Genomic DNA, 12348 nt, shown 5'->3' with positions numbered 1-12348 from the left:
ATTACCTGGCTCGGGAACTATTTCATTCCAGATTTCTTGTCATGTGCATTGGGCAGCGTCCTAATTGTTTAAACAGTGGTTTGTTGGACTTTGGGTTCTGTCTCTACAGCTGAGAGCCTCGTCTCCCTCTGCTGTAAGAACCTCAGGAGCAGAGAGTGTCTTTATGCATCCATTCGCTCTGTGGTGCTCGGCATACCGCCTGTATGTAAGCAGCACTCAGTATACATTTGAGCAGCTAAAACAAACCCTGCTTTGATTTGCTTTCTTGCTGGCGAGTCTCAGAAAGGGCCAAAGGCACGGACCCCTTGGAAATAACCTGGCTTTATTTAACCTCAGACTAGAGTTAACTTTAACTTGAGAATTGATTAAATGTAAAGACTCACGTAGGATACTTCCAATCCATGGGGGGAGGGGGCTTAATTGAACAGCTTAACCCCTTACGGCATCAACGTCACGAACTCCCTGTGTTTGGGCTCTAGTGACAAGAATCGTGAGTTTAACTTAATCTAGTCACTTTGACAAAATAATATTTATTTAGTGGATCACCACTTTATCCTATTTTTACAGGTAGTACTTATTATCATCCTTTTTGAATCTGTAATATTGTAGACTCCACAAACACATTTAGTATCCAATTCTCTACAGTAGGGATCATCTTCAAATTGGATCAATTCCACGTTGAGGTCTATTTCAGGCATATTTTGCTCAAAACTCAGTCCACGGGCCAAATTCTGCCCACCCCCCCCTAACCCCCCGCCCAAAGAATTGAGACATGGACCACCAAAATAATTTGTAATGAAAACATTATCATATCTAGAAGAATCCATGTTCATTTCTAATATCTTCCTTCGCAATTACCTTTAGCAGGAATATGCTTTTTAATAAAAAAAAAAAAAGTGTTGTTTTCATGATTATTTTAATTAGAGAGGCTTGGCTGAGAATTATTAATTTAACATCACTTAAAAAATTCCAAGTGAAAATATAAACTAGTTGAATTAAGTAACCATAAGCCTTGATTTGGTTTGCTTATTTTTCACCAATTAAAATACGCTGAATTAAGACACATTTATCTTTTATTACTAGTAATTTTAACACTTTTGGCTTTGAATTTCATATATCCCAAGGAAATGTTTACTTTTTAAAAATTAAATAGGTATTGAAAAACACCTATATACAGAATAAATGCTACGGTGTCCCCTTTTCATCTTAAATTTATTGAAAGGACATCGAAAGTTAGTTTTAGGTCTTACGCAAAACCCTATTGTGAAGAAAAATTTTGGCGTTAAAAAAGGTATTTTCAGATGCATAAAATATCACCTGGAGATCTCCATATTAAACTGTGAACAAAGGTTTACTTCTGGAAAGCAGTGTAGAATGACAACGGTTACATACTTCTTTATGGACTCGTGTATTCCTTGTGTAATTAGAACTCGACCTATAGAAATTCTGTTTACGTGGACGGGCGCACACGAGAACGCTGCTCTGCATCCCAGCCACTTACACTGATAGATGTGGAGGAAGGTGTCGCTGAGCTTGTTGGTGAAGAGAGGCTCTGGGAGGTCACGGAAGAACTGCTTCACCATGTCCGCTACGTCGTAAGCGGACTGGTCCTCGTAGCTGACGTTCTCGGGGAAGTTCTCGTTCATTTGACGTAAGGCGTGGATTCGAGACTTCACACCCGATTTTCGAAAAAGACCCACCTGGAACAAGTCACGGGGAGAAGTTAGCGAGATCACCTTTGCCCAAAGTCGGTAACCTTGGGGACTGATGAGAAGGTACCGGACCAGGGCTGGAAAAGCAGCAATTACATTCAAACTGAGAAACTGTGAATGACTAGTTTAGCTACTGTGGGTAGCAGCTGAAGAGATGGCTCTTCCGTAAGATAAAGATAAAAATGATAGTACCCCACTTCCCAGGCCGATTGTGGAGACTGAGTGAGAAAAAAATGTGACTATGCTATGTAACCTGTAAAGTCTTACAGCACAGTAGACATGACTATTTTATTCATTTATTCAGTAAGTAATGATTAAATACCCACTATATATCGAGAGTGCTCACAGTTGCTGGGGTCACCGGGGAGCAGACAGGACTAAATTCCCCACCAGCGCTAGTGTTTACAGTTGGGGCTGAGAAAGTTGGTGGAAGATTTGGTGGATCCCAGATAAGCCTCCATGTCCAGCGTCCTTTTGGGAATGAGGATTATAGGAAATACGCTCATGAAACAAAACAATACATGAGCATGTATTTTAAGCATCTTATTTGCTTTTCCTTCTTCAGAATCCTTGTACCACTCGCTACGTCCGTTTCTCCTGGGATGCCTGGCGCTTACGACTCCATCCGGTTAGTCGTTTGTTATGTGCCTATGTTCTGGCTCTAGTGAGAATGATTCCTGAGAGGCTTTCTTCAGACTTCGAGACATTGTCTTCTGCCTTTCTCATCCCTAAGCCTTAGGCTCCTCCCCCCGTTTGACAAAGAAACGAAGCAATAAGACACCAAGGAAATGACGCCTCTGAGTGAGGTGGGGTGCAAGGCCCATGAGTCTGGAGGTTCCTGCCCCCAAAACTGAACTTCCCTGGGAACCTGTGCCTGCTGTTTTTAAATGCCCATAGGGCATCGAGTTGCTCAAAACTCTGTCCTTCAATGCTCCTTTTACAGTTTTCTTACTCGCCAAGGGGCTTACGGGTTGGTCCACTTCCGAAAAGCAAGGCGGGAACATTCGCGAACGGCCAGACAGGTAAGCAGCGGCCCCTTCTCCCTAAACCTGGAGAATTGTTTTAATTTGCAGTAACAGCAAGGGAAGAATTCCAAGCAATTAGAGAATACTCAGGTTTTTGTCTCTGTCAGCTGAATGGCTCACAGGGGAAATGATATCCTGCTACTTTTTGTGACAATAAAAACAGAATTCTTTGTAATACGTCTTCGCATTTTAAGGTTTATCGCCCTAATTCCTCAGATCAGGATATTCAGGCATATCGTCACTTAAAACGTTAACCGCTTTCCTTTTAATCCTTAAACTTTGGAACGTCTAGAAAATGCAACCCTTTGCCATACTTAGGTGACCGTCCAAGAAGAATCTAAAAAGCGTTTCTCTTCCTCTGGCAACTACCCCACATTTCATCCAAGTAAATGCGAAGAAGGCACGTACTGTCACTAGAAAAATCCAAGCTATCAAATGAGTGATTATTGAAGCGGGATCCAGCCTGAATTGTTTACGTTTCAACTCTTCCAACTGTGGAAGGAGGCTCAGGCCCGAGGCTCAGGCCGGGCAGTGGGCTGTGCTGCCTGGGAGTTCTCAGAATCTACGAGCCCCGAGGGCGAATTCTTAAGTGTGACTCACAAACATTTATCCTCATGTGAGTTATTCGGTCTGAGAATTCCTGTTATTATTATTTTTTAACAGCAGAGAACTATCGATCGGGATCTATAAAAAGAATAAAGCAGACAAGCGTTCCTGTGAAAATTGCTAAGTGCAGTTCCTCTCTGGTCCACCGCGTCTTTGGGGCACGCTGATGTGCATGTTTACACATACGAGCGATGTTTTGGGGTGCGCTGATACGCGTGTTTACACATACAAGTGATGTTTTCTCTGTATTGTTCTGTTTCCAACTTTCTACTTTCAGCAAATATTATTATTTTAATTATTCTAGAAATGTCTGGAGCACTCCAGCTGTGGGCTCCAAGCTGCTTATTCTGACAGATCTCACAGGATGTGAGGGTTGTCAGGTATATTTGTTTGTTCGGCCCCAAATTCTGACAATAACCTTCCCGTCCCGCCCTCACTTTCCAAGGTTCGTGGGAAATATGTGTGGGTTCTATGGATTTTCCTTGGAAGCACAGAAGGAAATTTCTTTCCCAAACCTAATAAAGAAAAGGTAGAGTGAAGTCAGACCAGAGTCCAGCAGATTCCAGATGTCATGGCCGAGGATAGCAGAAGGGAAAGGTGGAAAGAACCCCAGTCTTTGAAAATGCCCCCGAGCTGATGGAAGAATGGCCCCTGGCACCGCCCTACTTCCTGACTTCCGGTGTGAGCTCGTGAGTTTCCTACTGCTCCAGCCACTTGGGGACAGGCTTCTGTTACTTTCAGGGGACAACTCCCTGCATGCAGTGAGTGGGCGTGTCTTTTAATGGTGCCGAGGTCCTTACACCAGAGTGGAAAACTCCCACCTGCGTCCACAGAACGATCCTGGGCGGTGGCAAGATTGAGCGCTGATAATCACTTCTTCTTTGAACCGTTTTCAAAGCAGTGATAAAATTTGCATTTTTGGCTAAAATAGTTTTTTTCTGAGTAAAAAGTGGAAAACCGAAGAAAGATTTAAAATCCATTGCTTCTAAGGGCACCCTCGTCATCACCACTGAAGGAGGTCACCCCGGACGCCTCAGCTTCATTAAGTGGACGTCAGGGACAAGTGCCTCCGTGTCTGTCACTGGTGGGCTGGCGACCTGGGTAGTCACACAGGGCCCCACGCTTGCTTTAACGCTCTGCTGTCATCATTTTGAAATTAACTTATGAACGAGGAATCTCACATTGACATTTTATAAATGACACCGCAGGCTCTACTCTCATTTACTTCTACAACACAGCTCAAACGTTCGCTCTGCAAGGGGAAGGATGTGGCCAGCAATGCAGAATTCATTTCGTCAGCATCTCTCTTGCACGCCGTCTCTCATCTTACAGGTCAAAGGATGCGTGGCGAGTGCTTCTCTGGTCTAGTTTTGCGTTCCTCTCTCTTCTGTCTTACACCTGAAAACCCGGCTATGAGAAAGCGAGCACAGAAGGTGTAACTGGAGAAGACAGGCTGCAGAGCCTCGCCCACGTCATCCGAGGTCGGCGACAGGGGCGGTGATGAGCAGGCAGTAAGTAGGTAGAGGGCACTTGTACGGAGTATGAAGTGTCTTCCCAGCATCGCTGGGCTTTTAAAACTTACTGCTGCCTTAGAAGAGGTCGGGTATGGATACTGCATTAGAATTCACACTTTGTCTAACTCATATTCAATCTCCTTCTTGGCGCTCTGTTCACGCTAATCCTTCCAGTAGTTGAGGATGTTTATCAGGACCTCCATTTTCTTTTCTTTAGAAATGTGCTCAGCTGACGACGAAAGGTTGGCTTTACGCGGGAAGACAGGGCGCTCGGAATGGCATGTGGTGGCTTCTGCTTTTGAGCACTGAAGGTTTGGCCTCCCCTTGCCGTGACCTCGTATTCATTACGAGCCGGGTAGAAACCACCCTTCCACGCGCAGTTGATTTAGGGCAGAAATAGCAGCTCAGCCAGCAAAGCGAGGCCCCTCTCACGTACTGCTGTATCTGAATACAAATGGTTCATCATTGAAAGCTAGACTTCCCCGTTTCATCTGCAGCCAGTCGCAAGGGCTAAAACGGACACGTGCTGCTTCGTCATCTATCAACCGCACCTGGGAGCGTAGGCGGTGAAACGTGGGCGGCGTTTCAGGGCTCTGTGCTCTATTGTTTGTGAGGAACGCTTGTGCTTCAGATGAGTGTTTAGCAGCAGGGGAAGGGGCCCAGCTCATGGCAGGACGCCTCCCCCGTCGCAGTCCGGGGCAAAGCCTCGGGAGAGTCCCAGATGGATGGTGGGGCCAGGGGACCGCGTGGAAGGAGACAGCACAACGGCCAGTCCCGTGAGGTTTAGAGGGAGGGTATTCTGAGACGGTCAGGCTCCTACGATGCTGGGGCTGAGCTCTTGAGATCCCGGGCACACCTAAACCTTGACAGGTCAGAGGGGAGAGACCATTGGCCTGGTGCCGTGTCCGCTCCCTCTTTCTTTTCTGATTCATTCATTTTTATTTGCTCTTGGTCGCCCTGAGGCCTCCAGGACAGCCACCCTCATGAGCCAGGATTCTCTGATTCTTCCTTACGTTTCTCTGGTTTTCCCTGGTTCTCTTCCTGTGACCATCTCATTCATCACAGGGCCCAGAGGGGTGGCTTCTAGGTGCTTTCCACACTCTGTGATGACGAAGGGGAGGGACACACAAGGCGGGAACTCCTGCTGGGGCTGAGTGCTTCATAAGGTGTGACCGGCGACGGTGAAGTCCCTTCGATGTCTCACAAATTCTTACTTTCGGCTGATGCGAGAGAGGGTTGCCTTATTCATTTTGGTTACATTTCGAATCGGTATTTATGTCCTTGCAAGGAGTCTTTTTCCTACAAAGCTTTGCCAGCATCCTGTGTGTCAGTGTGGCATTTTTCCAGATTTAAAAAGAAAAAAATAGTTATGAGTTTGCTATGGGGATTGGGCATAATAAGCCACTGAGTAGGGATCGAGGTGGTTTCGGTGCCCACTGTCTTCTCTATTCATACGACTTTTGCTTCCAACAGGAGCCTGGACCCAATAACAGTGGTGACACTGGTGCTTCAGAACCTCTACGGGGCACGGCTGGTCCCCAGTCTACACTGCCAACAATGGGTGAGCAGAGCAGTAGGTGACAATTCATTCATTTATACCTGATCTTGATCGGAGAGGAGGTCCAGGTGAGCTACAATGATCTATAAAGTGCAACGAGGTCCAATTAAATTAAAGAGGATAGATAAGAAAATTAGAGTTAAAAAAAAAATAAAGATAGAAAAGGGTAGCTGAAACTAGGAATAAGGTAGACACACAACATTCAAGCCGAGAAATCACATGTATTTTCTACAGGCAGAACACATATTGGGCTTCAATATTTCCAGCAGCTAATATAGCGAGGAAAACATATCCAGTCGAATAAGTCTGGTTGTATTAAATATAGAAAAACAGATGGGTTGTCCAAAAACAACAAGATGCTTTCAGATGCTGGGGCCAGAGAAAAAATTCTTTCATTCTCACAAAGGACACTATGTAATATAATGATCGACATCCTCAACAAAATCCTGATGGTGAATTCATCCGTGAGCTGTTTAGGGCCACTTCTCTAAGTGACCCTCAGTGCTGGACATGGCATCATCCCAAAGTCCGCTAGGGATAAGCAATTCCAGTGGGTGGTAGGTAGTAGGGTGAGGTGGTTAAAAACTTGGACTCTGGAGCCAGGCAGATTTTCAAGCAAGTGTTGGCTCCGCCATCGCTACCTAGGAGATAATACCACCTGGGGGTGGGTGCGGGGAGGATGTGGGGTTAAATGAGACAATGTATGCAAAGCACTTAGCATAATCCCTGAAACTTGCTAGGCACTCAAGAAAGGATCTCGTTATTGAACTAATGGCCCAGATGTGGCCTGAATTTCCTGTAGACATTCCTGAACAAAGACTGTTTTCTCTTAATAGAGTTTTTGCTGATAAGTGTTAGCTGGCCATTCATTAGAATGTCTGGAACAAAATATTTTCTGTGCTTGGTAAGACACACAGCCAAAGACTCTAAGAGAATCAGCCATGAGGGGGAATGAGTCTTATGTATCCTTATGAAAATGAAGAAGCTTGGAAAAACACATGTCTGAATAAGGCCACCCTCCATAAAACACAGTCTTGACTTTGTACTAACAAACCGACAAAAATACAATTGCGACCACAAAGTCCTCTGCCAAAGGGCACGGGTGTAGTACTTTTAGGGCTGTAAAAGGAATTACAGGGTCATTTCCAAATACTCACCTGAGCCCACCCCTCCAGAAAGTTTTCTCGGTAAAATACCCATAGATTATCTATGTGTGTTTTTGGTAAAGGCTCTAAAATTTAAAAAAATAAAATAAAAACGTAAAGCTTAAGTAATCAGATTCATTGGTTTGCTCTATTAGGATGTTACCCACAAGTCTATGTTGGGGCTTCTGCCTAAGGTGAGCCCCACAGTTTCAGACATGTGGTCTGCTACCCCTTCTTTCCGAGAAATAACAGCCATGCTCTTACGGCCATTTCTCAGAACGAGACAGCCATCACCACAGTGGCAAAAACAGCGACCACGCCTGCTGTCCACTATGACATCTAAACGTGGAAATGCATCTACCTGTATGTTCTCTATATCAGGAGTGGGAAGGGAAAAGGGATCACGCATTTGGTTGATGCGAAGCTTGCTTCCAATGAAAAAGTTAAACCTATCTTGCTCCACGGAAAACTGGGATCTGATTCATCAGGAGCCCATCCCAATTCTGAGTGCGATCTAGGGATTGGGGTAGGTACCAGCATCGGTAGGCGGGATATTTGAGTTCTTGTAGCTTAGCTCGTTCCTGTCTGTCCACTGAGCCCAATCAATAAAAAGTGCAAATAATCCAGGTTTTATCACATGGTATCAAAGAGTATGATGAACAAAAGCCATCAGAGAATAGTTGCCTGAAAAGCCCCCCACTGCTCAAGGTTGCCGTTTATCAAGTGGGAGCACGGCTTTTATTTTGGAAAGAATGTCAAAGAAATTAATGAGTGTTAGCTTGGAGGCACGAAGATTTGGTCTACTAAGTTGTAGGATGTGTCACATTCTGGGCCCGATCACTGCAGAGGTCCCCAAACAGTATCTCGGAGACAGAAAATGATCTCCAAATACTGTGTTTAGCTTGAGCTTTTTAATCAGCTCTACAAGACGAGGGGATATTCAATTCAACTGACATCGTTTTCATATTTGACCTGCCCATTTTAAAGCATTGTAAATAATATCGCCTTGGCTTTAAGTTTTCCTGGTCACGGTGTTGCTCCAAAAAAAAAAAAAAAAAATTAATAAAGGGAAATATAAAACCCAATTCTCTTTTCAAGAAAATAAAACAGGGCTAAAAAGAATGTCGTGAATTGATGGCTGCACTGAGACAATAATTACAAAGGAAATGCAGTCAATAGTTTCTAGGAAATGCGAATTGGACCTCGCAGCTGCAAACTATTAACATTGACTCTGTGCGGCCCCTCCGGGGTGTCATTCACAGTGCCGATGAGGAAATAGCTTCAAATAGCTTGACAGGGATGCAGCCCCCTCCAATGGAGTATCAACCTGTAAAGTCACGATGCCTTTTATTTTGGGTGCGGCGTGTCCCCGTCTGACGCTGGACGGATGCGACCTGCCAGCGTACCACGAATCCCGGCCCGCGTCTGGGCACACTCCCACCATACCTGATCGAGGCAGTTGCTGCGTAGATATCTCAGGGCTTGCTGAATGCTCTGAGGCAGGGGCTGGCCCGTTCTCTGGACGTGAACTATGAGAGGTACGCCAAAGACAGTCTTGTCTTTGTAATCAGGAACTTTCATCCTCTTCATGAACTTTGGAACCGACCTAGAATTCACAGAAACCAGGTCATCAAGCCTCCTGGGGCCCACCGTGGGGCGAGGCTGCGAAAGCAAGCAAGAGGGAAGCCAAGCTTTTGTTGGAATACCCAACAGACAACGGAGAGTCCAACATTTCTTTCTTAATTAATCACAGTCCATGGAAGTACTGTGTGTGCCGCTCGCCTGTGTTAGAACGCTAACTACTAAACAGCGTGATTCATGTTAGCAGATGGATTTATGGCTCTGTTTTGAAGTCGAGTGTTCGACTTTCTAATTTAATCGTGACTTACACACCTCTCAAGTAATAAACACTTAAAAGTCTCCAACGAGACACAACAGATTTAAAAAGTACAAGAAGAAGAATTAATTTGGTTGCATTGGGGGAGAAATGAGGGGAGAGAAGATCAAACACACTTCTTGGCTATGATTTTCTAGAACCAGTTGTACTTTTTAAAGGAAATTTTAATACGCAAGCATATATTAATGCTTGATTATGCAACTTAGAACTTTCTAAATTTTTTTTTTAATAAAAGCATCGCCAATTCTTCTACCTATATAATATGCACCATGGGACAATTAGTGACACATTTCATCTTTTTTTAAATCCACCAAATCGCCTGAAACGGGTCCACATTTGAATTCCAACATACGCTTTAGTCAGTTCCTATTACAAAGGTTTGACTGCACCGTCTTATTTTGATTTGCCAGTGAAATAAAAGCGGACATGGACTTGAAGAACTAAATGCTCTTTGAATGAATCAGCGCTCTGAGTGTCGAGCCCTGCGTCGGCCTGAAGGTACAAATGACAGATGTTTCCTTGCAAACGGCCAGAATTATTTACGGTGAGTTTATTTTTAATTCCTCTGTTCATAATTAATCACCCTTTACTTGTCTTTTGTCCTTCTTGGAGGCTGTCTTCCCCGAACACCAACAGAGAGCTACAAATAAAACCATGCTTCCTGCAGGCTGTTCCCCCGCCCCCTGCCCCGGCTGAGGCAGCCCGGGAGGCGGACTAAAAGGCGGGACTCTGGGCATTATTTTCAGGAGGTCAGCAGCGAGGGCAACGAAAGGCTTCTTCAGAAATCAGAAAGCAAATACGGAAGCCTTTGCAAATAGCACACTTAGCTCTAGGACAAACAAAGCCCTCCCGAGCGAACGTGCAGAATGGGCTACGTACCACGTCCAGCCGTGTTTGTTGGACATGGAGTGTTTTTCCATGATGGCCGTGAGGCGAAGCAGGGAGAAACGCTGGAGCAGGTTCAGCTGGCCGGCCGTCTGGCTGCTGATGGGGGGCGATGCAGTGGACGGCTGGGGCTGGTGGGAGAGCTGGAAGCTGTTCCATCGGAGTCGCCTTGACCAGAAAGACCGTCAGAGACGCAGTCACAAAGTGGCCGTGGTACCGGGGAACACAGGAGGTCACTAATTTTTTAAGTAGCTCATCGAAATAGTTTCTGAGCCACAAAAAAAAATCACAAAGCAAATGGAACAGAAGACACAAATGTACAGAACAGACCTAAGGAACTATTTCCAAGTCTGATAAATCTGGAAAAGGGTCATTATCTGTTTCATTAGATTTAAATGACTTGTATAGTGTGTTGCATTTGTTTATTCCTAAATTCATTCCATGTTGAAAGCAGCTGAGACTGTGTGTGTGTGTGTGTGTGTGTGTGTGTGTGTGTGTGTTAGAGAGAGACAGACAGACACAGACAGACAGACAGATGGACAGAGAGAGACAGAAAGAGAGAGAAAGGGAGAGAGAGATTTCAAATGTTTGGTAGTTGTAGAATATTTCCACTTCGCCCTCCTGTCTCTGTACTCACTTCTTTGGTGTTGAGATGGAGCCTGAAGGTGACAAGCACAGATGAAGCAGTCCCGAAGTGATGACACATCAGTGAGTCCCAAGAGACATCACTGCCTCAACTAGAAACCCAGCAGCACACACGTTATTACTCTTTCTACGAGGGAGCCCTGCCCAGGGATATTTTTCTAGGGTGCTTCTGAAACGGTATTTGTAAAACAGCTTTTATGTACTTTGGAATCGGCGTTTTAAAGCCAAAATAAACTCATGAAGTACACACCTTAGATTTCAGAATTTTCTCACCGAATTTTTGAAAAGGTTTAACATTTGGGGTAGAGAGGTTTTAATGAATACTGTCTCAAGGTCGTGGGAAACACCTGTGTACAGGCCCTGGGCCTCTGTCATCAGAGATTCCCTACAGTGTCTTGCTATATAAGCTCAAATTTTTTTTTTTAATAAAACTAAGATTGAATTCAAGGGTAGACACTCAGAGAAATGAATGAGAGTTAACACGGATTCGACCACCATATTAACGGTACAAAAGACATCTGTTCAATGACTACTGGCCACATACATCACTTAGAACAGTGTCAGGCATTCGGTACCCACTCTCTAAATGTTTGCTAAATAAATGAAGAGATCATAATCATCCCGAAGTGGATTCAATATCCTTTCGGAAAATCACGCCACCAACCTGTTTGGCCTGGTCAGGGAGGCCCCTACGCCGGAATCTCTCCTTTCTCTGACGCCAGCGGCCTCGGACTCGTTAAGGGAGGTTGCGTCTCTGTCCACGTCACTGGGTGTTGTCCGCCCTTCGGAGACAGAGTTGCCTTCGAAATCCAGGGTGATCTGATTGGGGGATGAGAAGGGGCACGGGCCAGGTTTCCCCACCAAGGCGTCGCGCGTCTGCAGCTCAGGCAAGACGTTCTTTGACCAGTCATCCACCACCTCCTGGAGCCCGCTGACGTGGTGCAGGATGTCGTCTAAGTGAGGGAAGAGATCGTCCTTCTCCAAGTCCAAAAGGTCCCCGGTGCTGGCGTATAGATGGGAGCCCGGCACGTTGTCGTAGATACTGACCCGACTTGCTCTGTGGCAGGACGCCACGAGCCCAGGCTCCCTGGGGCCAGGGCCCTGCTGTCTGCCCAGGGAGATGCTACCAGTCCTCCAGTTCACCCCGTTGCTGTTGTCTGTCGGCGACAGGCTTTCGATGGACAGCGCCTTGGGGAACGTTCCTGGCTTGTGGTCCTTGGGCACGTGCACCACCAAGTTCTCCTGGGAATGATACTCCTGCGTGTGGTTTTCGTCGCCTGCCTCCCGCAGCGCGGTCCCCGCCAGCACATCCAGGTCTTCCAGGTACATGCCCCCGCGCTTGCTGGCCTCCTGGCCCTTGC

At 45.7% G+C, this 12348-nt stretch overlaps 1 protein-coding gene across 1 annotated transcript in view; it reads right to left on the bottom strand.

The window, feature by feature from the left end:
• Positions 1–12348, bottom strand: part of STARD13 (StAR related lipid transfer domain containing 13) — a 160209-nt gene that overhangs the window by 10994 nt on the left and 136867 nt on the right. The window contains exons 6-9 of the mRNA XM_015592396.2: positions 11652–12343; positions 10337–10510; positions 9007–9166; positions 1502–1700 (exon numbers count right to left, since the gene is read on the bottom strand). Of these exons, the coding sequence (XP_015447882.1) occupies positions 1502–1700; positions 9007–9166; positions 10337–10510; positions 11652–12343 (1225 nt within the window). The remainder of the gene's footprint in view (positions 1–1501; positions 1701–9006; positions 9167–10336; positions 10511–11651; positions 12344–12348) is intronic.

The sequence above is a fragment of the Pteropus alecto genome, unplaced genomic scaffold, assembly GCF_000325575.1.
Source record: "Pteropus alecto unplaced genomic scaffold, ASM32557v1 scaffold16, whole genome shotgun sequence".
NCBI lineage: Eukaryota > Metazoa > Chordata > Mammalia > Chiroptera > Pteropodidae > Pteropus > Pteropus alecto.
The sequence above is the reverse complement of the archived record's forward strand: the minus strand, read 5'-3'. Positions and strand labels throughout refer to the sequence as shown.